This window comes from Heptranchias perlo, unplaced genomic scaffold, assembly GCF_035084215.1.
Source record: "Heptranchias perlo isolate sHepPer1 unplaced genomic scaffold, sHepPer1.hap1 HAP1_SCAFFOLD_129, whole genome shotgun sequence".
Classification (NCBI taxonomy): Eukaryota; Metazoa; Chordata; class Chondrichthyes; order Hexanchiformes; family Hexanchidae; genus Heptranchias; species Heptranchias perlo.
In genome coordinates, this window is record NW_027138527.1 from 577,473 (window position 1) to 599,471 (window position 21,999).

General features: G+C 36.5%; 1 protein-coding gene across 1 annotated transcript in view; it reads right to left on the bottom strand.

Annotated features, from left to right (window-relative positions):
- The window catches only part of LOC137308326 (NACHT, LRR and PYD domains-containing protein 3-like), a 51,639-nt gene that overhangs the window by 11,709 nt on the left and 17,931 nt on the right, over window positions 1–21,999 (bottom strand). The window contains exons 5-10 of the mRNA XM_067977118.1: window positions 12,466–12,632; window positions 9,779–9,950; window positions 9,608–9,673; window positions 4,288–6,043; window positions 1,960–2,046; window positions 688–858 (exon numbers count right to left, since the gene is read on the bottom strand). Of these exons, the coding sequence (XP_067833219.1) occupies window positions 688–858; window positions 1,960–2,046; window positions 4,288–6,043; window positions 9,608–9,673; window positions 9,779–9,950; window positions 12,466–12,632 (2,419 nt within the window). The remainder of the gene's footprint in view (window positions 1–687; window positions 859–1,959; window positions 2,047–4,287; window positions 6,044–9,607; window positions 9,674–9,778; window positions 9,951–12,465; window positions 12,633–21,999) is intronic.

Consider the following 21,999-nt stretch of genomic DNA (forward strand, 5'->3'; position numbering starts at 1 on the left):
CGTTTTTTTTTTGTTTGTTGGTTTTTTGTTTTTTTTTTGGTGATTTGTATATTCTGTGAGACCTGGCAGGTAACACCTGTCTGTCTGCACACTGATTGCCTTGGCAACGGGCAGTTGAAAAAACTGTCTGTACTCACCAAGCATTGTTCTGTGAATTATAAATGCGATTTCATTTCGAGGACTTCATTTCACATCGTTCACCTGAGGAAGGGGGAAGCCTCCGAAAGCTTGTGAATTTAAAATAAAATTGCTGGACTATAACTTGGTGTTGTAAAATTGTTTACAATTGTCAACCCCAGTCCATCACCGGCATCTCCACATCACTAATAATGATGTACAGTGTTTAATAATAACACTATTGCTGATAATATTCTGCAGTGTTTAATAATATCAGTGTTACTGATAATAATATAGAATTTTTTTTAATAACACTATTGCTGATATTGATAATAATGTGAAGTGTTTATAAATAACACTATTACTGATACTGGTAGTAATGTACAGTGTTTATTAATAACACTATTACTGACACTGGTAATAATGTACAGTGTTTATTAATAAAACTAGAACAGATACTGATAATAATGTACAGTGCTTATTAATAACACTATTACTGACACTAATAATAAAGAGAAGTGTTACATATCCGGTTATTATAAACCCAATCTCACAGAGTCTGATACTTACCACAGTTCCTGTATTTTACAGTTTGGGTTCCTCAGAGCCGCAGACAGTCGTTTCACTCCGGAATCTCGCAATTTATTATTACTCAGGTTCAGAACCGTCAGTGACCGATTTGTACTGAGAGCGGAGACGAGATCCTCGGTACAAGAATCTGTGAGACCGACATTATTCAGCCTGAGGATCAGAGAGAGAGAAATAACAGGAATCAGGCAAATCCCCAGTGATTATTGATAACTTTATTACTGAAACTAACAAGAGTGTACATTGTTTTTAATAACACTATTACTAATACTAATCATGTACAGTGTTTATTAATAACACTATTACTGAAAGTGATAATGATGTACAGTGTTTATTAATAGCACTATTACTGATACTAATAATAATGTACATTGTTTACTAATTACTCTATTACTGCTACTGATAATGTACAGTATGTATTAATAATACTATTACGGACAGTAATAATAATGTACAATATTCATTGACAACAATATTACTGATGATAATATGCAGTGTTTATTAATAACTCTATTATTGATTCTAATAATAATGTACAGATTATTTGATAACACTATTAGTGATAATAATATACTCTGTTTATTAATAACACCGTTACTGACACTAATGATGATGTGCACTGTTTAATAATAACACTATTACTGAAGCTGATAATAATGCAGTGTTTTTAATATCTATTACTGACACTAATAATTATGTACAGTGTTTATTAGTAACACTATTAATGACAGTGATAGTAATGTACAGTGTTCATTAATAACATCATTACTGATACTAATAAGGTACAGTGTTTATCAATAACACGATTACTGATGCCAATAATGCAGTGTTTATTAATAACACTTATTGACACTAAAAATGATGTTCAGTGTTTAATAATAACACCATTACTGATAATATTCTGCAATGTTTAATAATATCAGTATTACTGATAATAATGTAGAATTTGTTAAATAACACTACTGCTGATATTGATAATGTACAGCGTTTATTAATAACACTATTACTGACACTAAGAATTGTGTGCAGTGTTTATTAATAACACTATTTCTGATAGCTGATAGTGGTAGCAATGTACAGTGTTTATTAGTAACACTATTACCAATACTGATAATGTACAGTGATTATTAATATGACTCTTGCTGATACTGATGTACAGTGTTTATTGGTAACACTATTACTGGCACTAGTAATAATATACAGTGTTAGACATCCCATTATTCTAAAGACAATCTCACACAGTCTGATACTTACCGCATTTTCTGTATTTTACAGTATGGGTTCCTCAGAGCCGCAGACAGTGGTTTCATTCCTGAGTCTCCCAGGTTATTGTACCCCAGTCTAAACACAAAGAAATAAAGTGAGAAACAAATTGGGGTAAATTTTAATTAGGAGCCGTGGAAGGAGGTGCGTAGGCGGGGGGGGGGGGCGTGGGGGATGGTGGCGCGGAGGAGAATTCCTGATGGGGAACCCGGAATTACGGTTTCCCCAGATGCCCGTACGATTTTGACGTCAGGACATCTTTCATTTTTGGCAGCAACATCCTTGAACTGCGAGATCAAATAACATCAGTGTTCTTTTCCGGGCTGTGTGAGCGGGTAAAAGATCTCTACGGCCCATCAACCAATCAGTTTGAAGCAAGCCAGGCTGTGAGATCCCTGAAGTGCAGTTCATTCCCAAACAGCGCAAACTAAAAACCAGGAAGTCCCCGATAAGGTTTTATAAAATGAAGGAGAGAGCGAAATAAAGAGAGGATAAGATTAAAAGACTGAGAGAAAGGAGACAGAAGGAAAAAGTAACAACAAAAATTCATTACATTTTTTTAAATGTCCAAAACTAGTAAATTCAGGAGTAACGGGATTCCACGTTTTGAAAAGTTAATATTGAGTGCCAGAGATATTATTTGGCAGTCATTAAGACTTACCACGCTGTTAAAAATGATTTTGTCCTTTAAAAACCGAGCGTATCTGTTGTATGGCGATATTTGTTAGTTTCCTGCTGGGCAGAAGAGCAATTTGCCGCTGATCTATTGATTACAGCCGGCAATATCCCTTTAATGTGAAGGTCACATTCCCGGCGAACCAGGAAGAGTAAATTCTGGATATCCGCCTTTAACTGCGCATGAGCGGTCGCTGCAACTTGCTCTTCGATTTCACCACTAATAACGGTGAGCGCTGTTAGGATCACGGTGACTTTAAAACGAATTTCCAGACCAATGGCGAAATACATCAGGCGAAATACATTAGGCTAAGAGTTGGCTAACATTACCTATTGTTCCAGCTCCTACAATTTGCAGTCCAGCACAAAATTAACCATAGTCTCCGAACGAGGATGCAAGATAACAGATGTTACCAGAACAGAGAACTCTGCAAGGACGACTCATAACCTGGTTAACCTTCATACCTCGCAAAAAGGGCCCTCGTGATACCCTCGGCAACTAAGATATATAAGGGTCAGTAGAGCTATGGGTAGAAGGACAGCTTGGAGCTACCAGACCACTCACCAGGAACACCCAGGGACCCTGGATCTGATCAACACATGACCTATGATAGAAGCGCATTAATCATCTGTCCCATTCTGTAACGTACAATTAGCTACTGATTTGTGCCATGTTGGAGTATCAATAAACTCTCATACCTCAAAAGGAAGCTCGTTGTCCGAATCAGTAAATCTGCTGCAGATGTAAACTGGCTGGGAGTGAAATTGGACATTGACGATGACGCAAAATAAGCGGAATCGCATTGATGGCCTATTAAAGCACACGTCTGGTAATCGGTTCTATTGGAGTGAACGAGACTGAATATTGAACAGAGTGTATCACAAGTGGCTAAAGGGATATCGTCTGTTCTGCTCCACGTTCCACCCATTTACAATGTTATCCCCGCGAACAATTCACTATCACTGGTTCCACGCTACGAGTGAAGACCAATCTCACCCCTCTCGGTATTTATTAAATAAAGTGCTTTCTGTGTGAAACCTTTAAATGTCCCTCAGTTCGGTCTCATTCCCTAATGATCAGAATTACCCTCCTGCAGATCAGTGACCAGTCCCATGATATTTGGTCCTCGCACACGGATTACCGGGAAATCCCTTGTCCATTACCGGCGGTTTTACCGGAACCCGTCTACTGTATGCGAAATCCAACTGGTGATGCAGATTGTAAGAAAAAGTCCGCTGTGAGTCTGTGTCCTGTGATACAATTGGGCAACGGGGGAGTTTTGGAGCCTTTAAAACAGCAGGTTTCGTTATTTAAAGAACAGAATTGGGAAAAATTTTAAACAATTATCAGCCGAAAACGTCCATTTACCTCATTTTCTCAATCTAACACATTTTTGGCCCCTCTGCAGAAGCCATTTTATTATATATCATGATATGGGAAATTATTGGTACATTTTAAATTATTTTGATTTGCATTGGTGTTAGGGAATTACTAACCAATCCTCTTATCATTTGTCATATTTGTGTTGAATCTGCTTCTCTCTGGTTTAATTGAACTGTTTACTTCCCTTCATTACGGAGCAACAACACAATCCGTGACTGTTCTATAATTGACCTAACAGTTAGAGACAAATAAACAGTTACCTCAACACCTGACATTTGTGTAGTGCGGGTCCCAGCCGCTGGAGTCCTTCACACTGAATGGAGCAGTTCCACAGATCGAGGTGTTCTATTGTATCACAGAGTCCAATGACATGAGACAGAACTGCACAGTCTATGGGGGTCAGTCGCAATGCTTCCCCTGAGTTCAAGTGTCCAAATGTAAGTGTTTCCAGAGATCCCAATGTGGTCCGAGCTAGTGTTTTATTCTGAGACTCAAACAGATAGTGGAATGTGTTCAGGAGGTCCCTTTTACCAGTTTCACTCTCTGTGTTTCCAATCTCTCCTTCAACCTTCTCCTTCACCCAGTCAATCACTCCGCAGATTGTGCGATGAAGAAATGGACCCAGAAACTCCTCCAGGGGCCGAGCTGACTGTGAGGAGGAGAGACCAACAACAAAACGGAGAAATATCTCAAATCGCCCATCTTCCTTGCTGTGGGCTTCACTGAGGAGTTTCCTGATGTCCCCTGGATCTGGAGTCAGGAATTGTGCGAGTGCGGCTACAAACTCTTGGATGGTGAGGTGCGGGAATGTGTAAACCAGACCCTGGGCAGAATCATCTCTCTCAAAAAGTTCCATCATGAACCCAGACAGGAACTGGGAAGGTTGCAGATTGTACTTGATCAAATCTCCATTTCTAAACACAATCTTCTTCTCGGAGACTCCTGTGAAGGCCATCTCACCGATCTTCAGTAACACATCACGGGGGGATTCAATCTCTCGGCCATGGTTTTTCAGAATGTTGTAAATATAGTAGGAATATAGTTGGGTGATGGTCTTGGGAACTCTCTTTTGTTTCCTGTCTCTTTGTGTGAAGAAGGGACCCAGTGACAGACCGAGGATCCAGCAGTAGGAAGGGTTGTAACACATGGTGTACAGGAGCTCGTTCTCGTCCACATGTTTGAAAACAGCTGCTGCCACCACCTGATCTTCAAAAAACTTGTTGAAATATTCCTTCCGTTCGTCACCAACAAATCCTAGGATTTCAGCCCAGACACTGATCTCAGCCTTTTCCAATAAATGTAATGCAGTGGGTCGGCTGGTCACGAGCACTGAACATCCTGGGAGCAGCTTGTGCTGTATTAAACTGTACACAATGTCAGACAATTTACACCGCCATTCGGGATCTGTGCACATGTACTGAGGTTCTGTATTTCTCCGATTCTCAGTAAAATCGATACTGTCCTTGAATTCATCTAAACCATCGAATATAAACAGTAATCTCTCTGGGTTCTTCCAGAGCTCTCCCAGAATATTCCTCAAATAAGGATAGAAAATAAGTATCAGATTCCACAGGTTTATGCTGCAGTTAACAGCGTTTAACTCACGGAATTTAAAACTGAAAACAAATTGAAAGTGTGGGTATATTTTCCCAGTGGCCCAGTCAGAAACAATCTTTTGTACCATTGTTGTTTTTCCAATCCCCGCGACTCCACTCACTACTGCTGAACTCCCAGATTTAGATTTTCTCTGGGAAAAACTGCTCTGGAACAATTGATCAGTTCGGATTTTTTCCAGTTCTCTCCGGAGATGTTTCTCTCTCCACTCCTCATGGTCTCGGCCTCTTGCCAGCAGTTCATGTTCTACAAGTGTCCGATCTCGAACAGTAGAAATGACCGTTAACTCAGTGTATAGAGTGACCAGCTGGAAAATCTTAACCTTCTCCCTTATTAGGATCGTGTTCACTCTCAGTGTTTCAGTTTGGACCCGGAGTGTTTCCTTGTGTTTCTGTTGAACATCTTCAATTAGAACAGACAAAATGTGGTTCTCAATGTTAGTTGTATTGACATAAAAACAAATTGTCAATCTCACTTTACTATTCAGTAAAATGTTCCGAGATTGAATTCACAGCTTCAATAGAGGTGCGAGCAGGAAATTAAACTCAGTTACTGAGAACATCTCTTGAAAGTGAATAATGGCGGAGAAAAGTTTCAAATCCTCACTTGATTCTTATACTTAATGAACATGGAGATTTCTATGAAGGTGATATTTTCCCTCTGATGTTTAATACTATCAGCCTTGCCCTGTACCATGGACATCTCATTTCAAATCCACACATGATCATGGTTATGCGACAGAAGTTCTCGTGGATCAGTCTATGAAATTGTCAGTGGTGCTGACCTTCAGCGGAAATGTGAAATCGGGTATTGGGTATCAGTGGAAGAGGGACAGACTGTGAATGGACAGAAATTCCACTCGGTGTCCTAATTGACCGTGATAAGATTCCGACCCCTTACCCTCTCCATCACATAGGCCACCTTCTTCCACCTCCGTGATATTACCCGTCTCCTCTACTCCCTCAGCCCATTTGCTGCTGAAACCCCCATCAATGCCTTTATTACATCCAGACTCGCCTATTCAAATGCTCCCCTGGCCAGCCTCCCACCTTCTGTAAACTTGAGCTCATCCGAAACTCTGCTGCCCGTGTCTGAACTCACGCCAAGTCCCGTTCACCCATCACCCCTGTGCTCACTGACTTACATTGACTCCCGGTGTGGAAAAGCCTCAATTTTTAAATTTTCATTCTTATTTCTACATCCCTCCGTGGTCCTCGCCCTTCCCTGTCTCTGTAACCTCCGCCAGCACTACGCTTCTCCAATTGTTGTGCATCACCCGAATTCCATCACTCGATTGGCGGCCTTGCCTTCAAATGCATAGGCACTAAATTCTGGAATTCCCTCCCTTAACCTCTCCACCTCTTAACAGAAGCCCCACTGTTATTGTATCAGACCTCGGGCAGGTTATCTGGGATATTGTGGGCACTGGGAGAGGGACAGACTGGGAATGAACAGAAGTTCCACTGTTATTGTATCAGACCTCGGGCAGGTTATCTGGGATATTGTGGGCACTCGGAGAGGGACAGAATGTGAATGGACAGAAGTTCCACTGTCATTGTATCAGACCTCGGGCAGGTTATCTGGGATATTGTGGACACTGGGAGAGGGACAGACTGTGAATGGACAGAAGTTCCACTGTTCAACCTCGGCGGTGAGGAAGCTTATAGAAACGGGACTCGGATATTTTATCTGGGGTATTACTTGTACTTTTATAGTCACCTGATCACAGGTAAAGATTATTGCCATTCTTAAGGTACAGAGAGGAATAAGAAAGATGATTTAAGATATTGGAGTATTGGTCGAGGGAAGGGTTTGATGTATTTTGTTTGGGCAAGAGACTTCGGTATTGAAATGTTTTAATGGAATTCAGAACATTCGTGCAGGAAACAGGCTCACAATCATCAAAATAATTAATAACGGGGAAAATTGAAAGCCAGAAATACGAAGGGAAATCAGGGTAATTTTCTCACCCAAAGGATAAGAGAGCGTGGACCAGTTACCAGGGAAGGACACTAAAGGGGCAGAGTAAGTGGGGTGAAGAGACAATCGGACGTGTTTTTGTGGATACACTGACAGGAGGGGTAGTGGGGTCATTTCTCTAACAGGGACAGACTTATTTGGGCCAAATGGCCTTTTCCTGTCTCGAATCATTCTCCTGCTAGATTGTGTTTCAGAAATTGTGAACAATTTTTCAGCAGTTTTTCACTTACATTGAACGTGTTTTCCGAACAGTCCTGTCATATCACCGATTGGTATTAGAATTTGAACTACTGCCCACATCACTCGGTGTAATGTTAGAGCAGAAAACATTCACAATTCATTTCAACTGTTCTCCCAATAATTATACTCCGTTTCATTTTGGTCTGAATTTCCTATAATGCAGGTTTGGGAAATTACAAATCTGCTTCCATCAGTCATTCCATTGGGTCTAAAAAGACCCTGAGTTAAAGGACTATTCTTTCAGTCGAATAAGTTCTCTCTTTCACTGCCATTAGGAAGCCAGCCCAAAACTTCCCAATAACCCTGAGCATTGTCTTTCCCTCACAATTCGCCATTGGACTGCTCCTTACTTGTGAGCGCAGAAAATCTGGGCAGCACGTAGGAGGTGTGTTTGAAGGCTCGAAGTGTCGGGATCCTGCCAGGTGTGTATGGGGACTCACAGTTTATCAGGATCCTGCCAGGTGTGTGTGGGGATTCACAGTGTATCAGGATCCTGGCAGGTGTGTGTGGGGATTTACAGTGTATCAGGATCCTGCCAGGTGTGTATGGGGACTCACAGTGTATCAGGATCCTGCCAGGTGTGTGTGGGGATTTACAGTGTATCAGGATCCTGCCAGGTGTGTATGGGGATTCGCAGTGTATCAGGATCCTGCCAGGTGTGTATGGGGACTCACAGTGTATCAGGATCCTGCCAGGTGTGTATGGGGATTCACAGTGTATCAGGATCCTGCCAGGTGTGTGTGGGGATTCACAGTGTATCAGGATCCTGCCAGGTGTGTGTGGGGATTCACAGTGTATCAGGATCCTGTCAGGTGTGTATGGGGATTCACAATGTATCAGGATCCTGCCAGGTGTGTATGGGGATTCGCAGTGTATCAGGATCCTGCCAGGTGTGTATGGGGACTCACAGTGTATCAGGATCCTGCCAGGTGTGTATGGGGATTCACAGTGTATCAGGATCCTGCCAGGTGTGTATGGGGATTCACAGTGTATCAGGATCCTGCCAGGTGTGTATGGGGATTCACAGTGTATCAGGATCCTGCCAGGTGTGTGTGGGGATTCACAGTGTATCAGGATCCTGCCAGGTGTGTGTGGGGATTCACAGTGTATCAGGATCCTGTCAGGTGTGTATGGGGATTCACAATGTATCAGGATCCTGCCAGGTGTGTATGGGGATTCGCAGTGTATCAGGATCCTGCCAGGTGTGTATGGGGACTCACAGTGTATCAGGATCCTGCCAGGTGTGTATGGGGACTCACAGTGTATCAGGATCCTGCCAGGTGTGTATGGGGACTCACAGTTTATCAGGATCCTGTCAGGTGTGTATGGGGATTCACAGTGTATCAGGATCCTGTCAGGTGTGTTTGGGGATTCACAGTGTATCAGGATCCTGCCAGGTCTGAATGGGATTCACAGTGTATCAGGATCCTGCCAGGTGAATATGGGGATTCACTGTATATCAGGATCCTGCCAGGTATGAACGTTTTTTCACAACTTTTAGCGCCTGGATCAGCTGGAGCAATAAAACATCTGCAAATTTAGAAATAATTGAGAACCACGAATGGTAACGGATCGCGCAAACGATTTAAAGATTATTAACAAATTAAAATCTAAATTTATTCTGTTTCCTCCACCCTTTGAACTTGATTCCCAAATTGTGACAATCTCTAAATAAACGGCTACAGTAAAACATTCTGATTTTCAGAAGTGAAATAAACGGTTTGAAATCTCCAGGTCATCACTTACCTTTCAGGTGACTGGGTATTTCAGATAAACCTCGTCCGATGTTCATATAATCAAATGGATCAGGACCTGTTTAAATCAATGAGCTTTCATGAAATCTGATCTGTGTAATATTAAAGTAAATTCTGCAGTGTTTCAATCTGAAATTGAATTCAGTGTGAGATTTTACTGTACCAAGTTCCTGAATCTCTTTCAGTATTTTGACCAACTTTGGTACCACATGGTGCATTTTCACAAAGGATTCCCACATCACCCTTCGGGCCCGAGAGCCTTTCTCCATCACCAGATTTAGGAGAAGTTTGGAACTGTCCGCCCGGTTTCCCTTCTCCGCGAGCTCAGTGACTATCTGTAAAGAATAATAATTAATATATTGAGGAGTGGAGTGAATGACAAAGATTGAGAATGAGAAGGAAAGGAGCTGCTCCGTGATGGGATCTCCCAGTTTATATTGAGGAGTGGAGTGAAAGACAAAGACTGAGAATGAGAAGGAAAGGAGCTGCTCCGTGATGGGATCTCCCAGTTTATATTGAGGAGCGGAGTGAAATACAAAGACTGAGAATGAGAAGGAAAGGAGCTGCTCCGTGATGGGATCTCCCAGTTTATATTGAGTGGAGTGAAAGACAAAGACTGAGAATGAGAAGGAGAGGAGCTGCTCCGTGATGGTATCTCCCAGTTTATATTGAGGAGTGGAGTGAAAGACAAAGACTGAGAATGAGAAGGAAAGGAGCTGCTCCGCGATGGGATCTCCCAGTTTATATTGAGGAGTGGAGTGAAAGACAAAGACTGAGAATGAGAAGGAAAGGAGCTGCTCCGCGATGGGATCTCCCAGTTTATATTGAGGAGTGGAGTGAAAGACAAAGACTGAGAATGAGAAGGAAAGGAGCTGCTCCGTGATGTGATCTCCCAGTTTATATTGAGGAGTGGAGTGAAAGACAAAGACTGAGAATGAGAAGGAAAGAAGCTGCTCCGCGATGGGATCTCCCAATTTGTATTGAGGAGTGGAGTGAAAGACAGACTGAGAATGAGAAGGAAAGGAGCTGCTCCGTGATGGGATCGCCCAGTTTATATTGAACACAGAAAGTAATCACTGGGCTGGGTATTGATCCATTCTGAACATGGGCAGAATATTCTGTTAATACTTTGATTCAGTCATTAACGGGAATGAAAAGTGATGAAACTATAATGGAAACGAGAAATATCGTTCCAGGAGAGTGAGGGATCACTGAGAATCTGCAGTAATTTTAATGGGACTAGTTTTCTCCCTCCTTCAGTGTCCAACATGACATCAGATTACTGATTGACAATATGATACTTTTGTTTCTCACACTTACTTCCTGCTCTCACAATTTGTTGATTTGTCTAAAAATTAAACAGTAGCGAATCAGAACTGAAGTTAAAGGGAAGGGACGATTCTCAAGTTAGGGAATCAGCTGGGAAACTGGCTGAGGAATTACCAATCCTGCTTCATCACTGAGGAGAGCCGACCAATAATAATAACCGTGCTAAATATCCATCACTTTTCAGTTCGTAATTAAATGTCTGACATCCAGGTTTCTGCACATCTGCTATTGGTATGAAACCTCGGGAACCGGGAGCACTTATCCAGCAATGGGGCTCATGTAGTCAGGACTGTCATCAGCAACAACGTACATTTATATAATGCCTTTAATGCAGAAAAAACGTCCCAACACTGGACCACTACTGCTAGGGTGATGATGAGATGTACAAGATGCTAGAGCCAGAGCAATAGAGAACTCTTGGGACGCAGGAAGGTCGTATGACTGGAGGAGGTTACAGAGATAGGGAGGGGCGAGGCCATGGTGTGGCTTAAACAGGAGGATGGGAATTGAAAAGTGAAGGCATTCGAAAACTGTGAGGCAATAGGTGAGTGAGCACTGGAGTGAGAGGTGAGTGGGACCTTGAGAGGGGTAGGGTACAGACAGCAACGTTTTGGATGAGCTGAAGTTTACCGAAGGCAGAGGATGGGAAGCCGGCCAGGAGAGCATTGGAATAGTTGAGTCCAGAGTAAATTTCCTCCAATGAATTATTGGAAAGACCAAACCCATCCCTTTGTCACCTACAGACTCCACTGTTCCAATGCTTCCCTGGCCGGCATCCCATCTTTCACCCTCCATAACCTTGAGCTCACCCAAAACTCTGTTGCCTGTATCCTAACTCGCACCAAGCCCCATCACCCATCACCCTCTGTGCTTGCTGACCTGCATTGGCTCCCGGTCCGACAAAGCCTCGATTTTAAAATGCTCACCGTTGTTTTCAAATCCCTCCTTGGCCCTCGCTGCTCCCTATCTCTGGAACCTCCTCCAGCCCTACAACCCTCTGAAATCTCTCCACTCCTCTAATTTTTGCCTTTTGCGCATCTCCGACGGCAATCGCTCCACCATTGGCCGCCGTGCCTTCAGCTCCCTCGGCCCTGAACTCTGGAATTCCCTCGCTAAATCTCTCCACCTCGATACCTCTCCTTTCCTTTAAAGACACTCCTTATAACCTACCTCTTTGACCAAGCTCTCCTAATATCTCTTCATCTGGCTCAGTGTCAAAATGTGTTTGATAATCGCTCATGTGAAGGGCCAAAGGACGTTTTACTATGTAAAAGGCGCTATATCAATGCAAGTTGATGTTACCCTGTCTTTTCTCCGGATAGATAATGAACGATCCGCTGGATATTTCCATCTCATCGTATCATTGTTTCAGATTCAGAATATTTGTAGTTTCATCCATTTCTCCTCTATTTGGCCTGTTTCTGTTCTGTAACATTCTATGATTCTAAGATGTGATAGTCTGTCAGTTCTGTTTTGTTATGTTTAAATAATCCAAACTCATTCTGTATCCAACGCACTTACGTGGTACTCCTGTCCACTGAAATGTTTCTCATGCGTTAATACGAAACTAACGCCCTCCACCCCCTCTTCAATCGCCTGTTCTAGTCTGTCCCGGTAGAATTTCGTCAACTGGAACAGTTGGTAATCGTCGCACTTTGTCAGGAACTCACTGATTGCAGTGTTCGGATCTGTGAACAAAAATGGAGAAAACTAAACACATTATCGACTTTCTATCCGGGCGGTTACATTTCCTCTTATACCAAGCGGCTGAAGCCTCCTGTCACATCATCAAACACCTTCTGAAAACCCATATACACCGCATGTGCTACATTCCATTGATCTGCAAAGTCAATTCCTAAAAAATAATGTTAAAAAATGTCAAATACGACTTGAATACAGGTAATCAGTTCCAGCCTCCCCTGACCATCCCCTGTATCTCGAAATGTTCACTAATTCGACCTGGAATTACAGATTCGAGGAGTTTGCCCACTACTGACGGAAACTAATTGGTCTCCAGTCACCCGGTTTATCTTCTCTCTCTCTTGAAAAGAGACATTACTTTGGCTCTTTCTAATCCATCAGCACAGTTTTTTTTATCCAGAGCCTCCTCCCTGACCTCATTAAACCGCATTAGTTGTTGGTCCAGAGGCTTCTCCAATTTGGCTATTTTTGTCAGATCCAAATCCTTCTCTAGTTATCTCTAACTCTGGTCCCACATGCTCTTCCAATGCACCTATATTCCCACTAACAACATCAATGTTAGAATATTCATTAATCGCCCATCAAAATGTTATAAACAGGAAGATTTTGTTCTGAGTCCCTCGTAAACCTAAACCATATGGTCTCATAGATCCGGAACCATATGTCTTAAGCTTCTGAATTTCCAAATGTGTTTGGAATTATTTGCACATTCTCAGACACAACATTTAATCCCACCTCCGATTTTGTCCGAATTTTAAACATTATTCTCGTTCATTTCGACAACCAATTACGATCACTCACGACTTCAAAATAATAACTTTCTCTCTCACGACTTCAAAATAATAACTTTATCTCTCACTACTTCAAAACAATAAATTTTTCTCTCACTACTTCAAAGCAATAACTTCATCTCACAAAACTTCAAAAAAATAACTTTATGGCTCACGACTTCAAAACAATAACTCTATCTCTCAATACTTCAAAACAACAACTTTATCTTTCAATACTTCAAAACAATAACTTTATCTCTCACTACTTCAAAACAATAACTTTATCTCTCAATACTTCGAAACAATAACTTAATCTCTCAGTACTTCAAAACATTAACTTTATCTCTCAATACTTCAAAATAATAACTTTATCTCTCACTACTTCAAAACAATAACTTAATCTTTCAATAATTCAAAACAACAACTATATCTCGCAATACTTCAAAAAAATAACGTCATCACACAATACTTCAAAACAATAACTTTAACTATCAATAATTCAAAACAATAACTTTATCTATCAGTACTTCAAAACAATAACGTTAACTCTCAGTACTTCAAAACAATAACTTTATCTCTCACTGTGTCAAAACTTTTATTTTATTTTTCAATACTTCAAATCAATAACTTTATCTCTCAACACTTCAAAATAATAAATTTATCTCTCAATACTTCAAAATAATAACTTTATCTCTCAATACTTCGAAACAAAGCTTTATCTCACACAACTTCAAAACAAAAACTTTATCTCTCACTACTTCAAAACAATAACTTTATTTCACACAACTTCAAAACAATAACTTTATCTCTCAATACTTCCAAACAATAACTTTATCTCTCAATACTTCAAAACAATAACTTAATCTCTCAATACTTCAAAACAATATATTTATCTCTCAATACTTCGAAACATTAACTTTATCTCTCAATTATTCAAAATAATAACTTTAGCTCTGAATACTTCAAAACAATAACTTTATCTCTCACTACTTCAAAACAATAACTTTATCTCTCACTACTTCAAAACAATAACTTTATTTCACACAACTTCAAAACAATATCTTTATCTCTCAATACTTCCAGACAATAACTTTATCTCTCACTGCTTCAAATCAATAACTTTATCTCTCAATACTTCAAAACAATAACTTTATCTCTCAATACTTCAAATCAATAACTTTATCGCTCACTGCTTCAAATCAATAACTTTATTTCTCACTACTTCAAATCAATAACTTTATCTCTCACTGCTTCAAATCAAGAACTTTATCTCTCACTACTTCAAAACAATAACTTTATCTCTGAATACTTCAAATCAATAACTCTATCTCTCACTACTGTGAAACAATAACTTTATCTCTCACTATTTCAAAACAATAACTTTATCTCTCACTATTTCAAAACAATAACTTTATCTCTCACTATTTCAAAACAACAACTTTATCTCTGACTACTTCAAAACAATAACTTTATCTCTCACTATTTCAAAACAAGAACTTTATCTCTCACTATTTCAAAACTATAACTTTATCTCTCAATACTTAAAAACAAAGCTTTAACTCTCACGACTTCAAAACAATAACTTTATCTCTCAATTCTTCAAAACAATAACTTTATCTCTCACTACTTCAAAACAATCACTTTATCTCTCACTATTCCAAAGCAATAACTCAATCTCTCACTGCTTCAAAACAATAACCTTATCTCTCAATGCTTCAAAACAATAACTTTATCTCTCACTACTTCAAAACAATAACTTTATCTCTCCATACTTCAAAACAATAACTTTATTTCACACAACTTCAAAACAATAACTTTATCTCCCAATACTTCAAAACAATATATTTATCTCTCAATACTTCGAAACAAAGCTTTATCTCTCAATTATTCAAAATAATAACTTTAGCTCTCAATACTTCAAAACAATAACCTTATCTATCACCACTTCAAAACAATATCTTTATCTCTCAATACTTCCAGACAATAACTTTATCTCTCACTGCTTCAAATCAATAACTTTATCTCTCAATACTTCAAAACAATAACTTTATCTCTCAATACTTCAAAACAATAACTTTATCTCTCAATACTTCAAATCAATAACTTTATCGCTCACTGCTTCAAATCAATAACTTTATTTCTCACTACTTCAAATCAATAACTTTATCTCTCACTGCTTCAAATCAAGAACTTTATCTCTCACTACTTCAAAACAATAACTTTATCTCTGAATACTTCAAATCAATAACTCTATCTCTCACTACTGTGAAACAATAACTTTATCTCTCACTATTTCAAAACAATAACTTTATCTCTCACTATTTCAAAACAATAACTTTATCTCTCACTATTTCAAAACAACAACTTTATCTCTGACTACTTCAAAACAATAACTTTATCTCTCACTATTTCAAAACAAGAACTTTATCTCTCACTATTTCAAAACTATAACTTTATCTCTCAATACTTAAAAACAAAGCTTTAACTCTCACGACTTCAAAACAATAACTTTATCTCTCAATTCTTCAAAACAATAACTTTATCTCTCACTACTTCGAAACAATAACTTTATCTCTCACTATTTCAAAACAATAACTTTATCTCTCAATACTTCAAAACAATAACTTTATCTCTCACTACTTCAAAACAATAACTTTATCTCTCACGACTTCGAAACAATAAATTTATCTCTCAATACTTCAAAACAATCACTTTATCTCTCACTACTTCAAAACAATCACTTTATCTCTCACTATTCCAAAGCAATAACTCAATCTCTCACTGCTTCAAAACAATAACCTTATCTCTCAATGCTTCAAAACAATAACTTTATCTCTCACTACTTCAAAACAATAACTTTATCTCTCCATACTTCAAAACAATAACTTTATCTCTCAATACTTCAAAACCATAAGTTTATCTCTCAATACTTCAAAACAATAACTTTATCTCTCAATACTTCAAAACAATAACTTTATCTCTAAATACGTCAAAACATTAACTTTATCTCTCACTATTTCAAAACAATATCTCGATCTCTCACTACTCCAAAACAATAACTCTATCTCTCACCACTTCAAAACAATATCTTTATCTCTCAATACTTCAAAACAATAACTTTATCTCTCAATACTTCAAAACAATAACTTTATCTCTCACTACTTCAAAACAATCACTTTATCTCTCACTATTCCAAAGCAATAACTCAATCTCTCACTGCTTCACAACAATAACCTTATCTCTCAATGCTTCAAAACAATAACTTTAACTCTCAGTACTTCAAAACAATAACTTTATCTCTTACTGTGTCAAAACTTTTATTTCATTTTTCAATACTTCAAAACAATGACTTTATCTCTCAATACTTCAAAACAATCACTTTATCTCTCACTATTTCAAAACAATAACTTTATCTCTCAATACTTCAAAACAATAACTTTATCTCTCAATACTTCAAAACAATCACTTTATCTCTCACTATTCCAAAGCAATAACTCAATCTCTCACTGCTTCAAAACAATAACCTTATCTCTCAATGCTTCAAAACAATAACTTTATCTCTCACTACTTCAAAACAATAACTTTATCTCTCCATACTTCAAAACAATAACTTTATCTCTCAATACTTCAAAACCATAAGTTTATCTCTCACTACTTGAAATCAATAACTGTATCTCTCAATACTTCAAAACAATAACTTTATCTCTCACTACTTCAAAACAATAACTTTAACTCTCAGTACTTCAAAACAATAACTTTATCTCTCACTGTGTCAAAACTTTTATTTCATTTTTCAATACTTCAAAACAATGACTTTATCTCTCAATACTTCAAAACAATAACTTTATCTCTCACTACTTGAAATCAATAACTTTATCTCTCAATACTTCAAAACAATCACTTTATCTCTCACTATTTCAAAACAATAACTGTATCTCTCAATACTTCAAAACAATAACTTTATCTCTCACTGCTTCAAAACAATAACCTTATCTCTCAATGCTTCAAAACAATAACTTTATCTCTCAATACTTCAAAACAATAACTTTATCTCTCACTAATTCAAAACAATAAATTTATCTCTCAATACTTCAAAACAATAACTTTATCTCTCACTACTTCAAAACAATCACTTTATCTCTCATTATTCCAAAGCAATAACTCAATCTCTCACTGCTTCACAACAATAACCTTATCTCTCAATGCTTCAAAACAATAATTTTATCTCTCAATACTTCAAAACAATCACTTTATCTCTCACTATTCCAAAGCAATAACTCAATCTCTCACTGCTTCAAAACAATAACCTTATCTCTCAATGCTTCAAAACAATAACTTTATCTCTCACTACTTCAAAACAATAACTTTATCTCTCCATACTTCAAAACAATAACTTTATCTCTCAATACTTCAAAACCATAAGTTTATCTCTCAATACTTCAAAACAATAACTTTATCTCTCAATACTTCAAAACAATAACTTTATCTCTAAATACGTCAAAACATTAACTTTATCTCTCACTATTTCAAAACAATATCTCGATCTCTCACTACTCCAAAACAATAACTCTATCTCTCACCACTTCAAAACAATATCTTTATCTCTCAATACTTCAAAACAATAACTTTATCTCTCAATACTTCAAAACAATAACTTTATCTCTCACTACTTCAAAACAATCACTTTATCTCTCACTATTCCAAAGCAATAACTCAATCTCTCACTGCTTCACAACAATAACCTTATCTCTCAATGCTTCAAAACAATAACTTTAACTCTCAGTACTTCAAAACAATAACTTTATCTCTTACTGTGTCAAAACTTTTATTTCATTTTTCAATACTTCAAAACAATGACTTTATCTCTCAATACTTCAAAACAATCACTTTATCTCTCACTATTTCAAAACAATAACTTTATCTCTCAATACTTCAAAACAATAACTTTATCTCTCAATACTTCAAAACAATCACTTTATCTCTCACTATTCCAAAGCAATAACTCAATCTCTCACTGCTTCAAAACAATAACCTTATCTCTCAATGCTTCAAAACAATAACTTTATCTCTCACTACTTCAAAACAATAACTTTATCTCTCCATACTTCAAAACAATAACTTTATCTCTCAATACTTCAAAACCATAAGTTTATCTCTCACTACTTGAAATCAATAACTGTATCTCTCAATACTTCAAAACAATAACTTTATCTCTCACTACTTCAAAACAATAACTTTAACTCTCAGTACTTCAAAACAATAACTTTATCTCTCACTGTGTCAAAACTTTTATTTCATTTTTCAATACTTCAAAACAATGACTTTATCTCTCAATACTTCAAAACAATAACTTTATCTCTCACTACTTGAAATCAATAACTTTATCTCTCAATACTTCAAAACAATCACTTTATCTCTCACTATTTCAAAACAATAACTGTATCTCTCAATACTTCAAAACAATAACTTTATCTCTCACTGCTTCAAAACAATAACCTTATCTCTCAATGCTTCAAAACAATAACTTTATCTCTCAATACTTCAAAACAATAACTTTATCTCTCACTAATTCAAAACAATAAATTTATCTCTCAATACTTCAAAACAATAACTTTATCTCTCACTACTTCAAAACAATCACTTTATCTCTCATTATTCCAAAGCAATAACTCAATCTCTCACTGCTTCACAACAATAACCTTATCTCTCAATGCTTCAAAACAATAATTTTATCTCTCAATACTTCAAAACAATCACTTTATCTCTCACTATTTCAAAACAATAACTTTATCTCTCAATACTTCAAAACAATAACTTTATCTCTCAATACTTCAAAACAATCACTTTATCTCTCACTATTCCAAAGCAATAACTCAATCTCTCACTGCTTCAAAACAATAACCTTATCTCTCAATGCTTCAAAACAATAACTTTATCTCTCACTACTTCAAAACAATAACTTTATCTCTCCATACTTCAAAACAATAACTTTATCTCTCAATACTTCAAAACCATAAGTTTATCTCTCAATACTTCAAAACAATAACTTTATCTCTCAATACTTCAAAACAATAACTTTATCTCTCAATACGTCAAAACATTAACTTTATCTCTCACTATTTCAAAACAATATCTCGATCTCTCACGACTCCAAAACAATAACTCTATCTCTCACCACTTCAAAACAATAACTTTATCTCTCAATACTTCAAAACAATAACTTTATCTCTCAATTCTTCAAAACAATAGCTTTATCTCTCACTACTTCGAAACGCAGCTTTATCTCTCACTATTTCAAAACAATAACTTCATCTCTCAATACTTCGAAACAATAACTTTATCTCTCAATATTTCAAAACAATCACTTTATCTCTCACGACTTCAAAACAATCACTTTATCTCTCACTATTCCAAAGCAATAACTCAATCTCTCACTGCTTCAAAACAATAACCTTATCTCTCAATGCTTCAAAACAATATCTTTATCTCTCAATACTTCAAAACAATAACTTTATCTCTCAATACTTCAAAACAATAACTTTATCTCTCACTACTTGAAATCAATAACTTTATCTCTCAATACTTCAAAACAATCACTTTATCTCTCACTATTCAAAACAATAACTGTATCTCTCAATACTTCAAAACAATAACTTTATCTCTCACTACTTCAAAACAATAACTTTAACTCTCAGTACTTCAAAACAATAACTTTATCTCTCACTGTGTCAAAACTTTTATTTCATTTTTCAATACTTCAAAACAATGACTTTATCTCTCAATACTTCAAAACAATAACTTCAGCTCTCACGACTTGAAATCAATAACTTTATCTGTCAATACTTCAAAACAATAACTTTATCTCTCAATCCTTCAAAATAATAACTTTATCTCTCAATATTTCAAAGCAATGACTTTATCTCTCAATACTTCAAAACAATAACTTTATCTCTCAATACTTCAAAACAATAAATTTATCTCTCAGTGCTTCAAAACAATAACTTTATCTCTCAATACTTCAAAACATTAACTTTATCTCTCACTATTTCAAAACAATAACTTTATCTCTCAATACTTCAAAACAATAACTTTAACTCTCACTACTTCAAAACAATAACTTTATCTCTCAATACTTCAAAACAATAACTTAATCTCTCACTACTTGAAATCAATAACTTTATCTCTCAATACTTCAAAACAATCACTTTATCTCTCACTACTTCAAAACAATAACTTTATCTCTCACAACTTGAAATCAATAACTTTATCTCTCAATACTTCAAAACAATAACTTAATCTCTCACTACTTGAAATCAATAACTTTATCTCTCAATACTTCAAAACAATCACTTTATCTCTCACTATTTCAAAACAATAACTTTATCTCTCAATACTTCGAAACAATAACTTTATCTCTCACTATTTCAAAACAATAACTTTATCTCTCACTGCTTCAAAACAATAACCTTATCTCTCAATGCTTCAAAACAATATCTTTATCTCTCAATACTTCAGAACAATAACTTTATCTCTCAATACTTCAAAACAATCACTTTATCTCTCACTACTTCAAAACAATAACTTTATCTCTCACTACTTGAAATCAATAACTTTATCTCTCAATACTTCAAAACAATCACTTTATCTCTCACTACTTCAAAACAATAACTTTATCTCTCACTACTTGACATCAATAACTTTATCTCTCAATACTTCAAAACAATAACTTTATCTCTCAATACTTCAAAACAATAACTCTATCTCTCACTACTTCAAAACAATAACTTTAACTCTCAGTACTTCAAAACAATAACTTTATCTCTCACTGTGTCAAAACTTTTATTTCATTTTTCAATACTTCAAAACAATGACTTTATCTCTCAATACTTCAAAACAATAACTTTATCTCTCACTACTTGAAATCAATAACTTTATCTCTCAATACTTCAAAACAATCACTTTATCTCTCACTATTTCAAAACAATAACTGTATCTCTCAATACTTCAAAACAATAACTTTATCTCTCACTACTTCAAAACAATAACTTTAACTCTCAGTACTTCAAAACAATAACTTTATCTCTCACTGTGTCAAAACTTTTATTTCATTTTTCAATACTTCAAAACAATGACTATATCTCTCAATACTTCAAAACAATAACTTTAGCTCTCACTACTTGAAATCAATAACTTTATCTCTCAATACTTCAAAACAATAACTTTATCTCTCACTACTTCAAAGCAATGACTTTATCTCTCAATACTTCAAAACAATAACTTTATCTCTCAATACTTCAAAACAATAAATTTATCTCTCAGTGCTTCAAAACAATAACTTTATCTCTCAATACTTCAAAACATTAACTTTATCTCTCACTATTTCAAAACAATAACTTTATCTCTCAATACTTCAAAACAATAACTTTAACTCTCACTACTTCAAAACAATAACTTTATCTCTCAATACTTCAAAACAATAACTTAATCTGTCACTACTTGAAATCAATAACTTTATCTCTCACTACTTCAAAACAATAACTTTATCTCTCACAACTTGAAATCAATAACTTTATCTCTCAATACT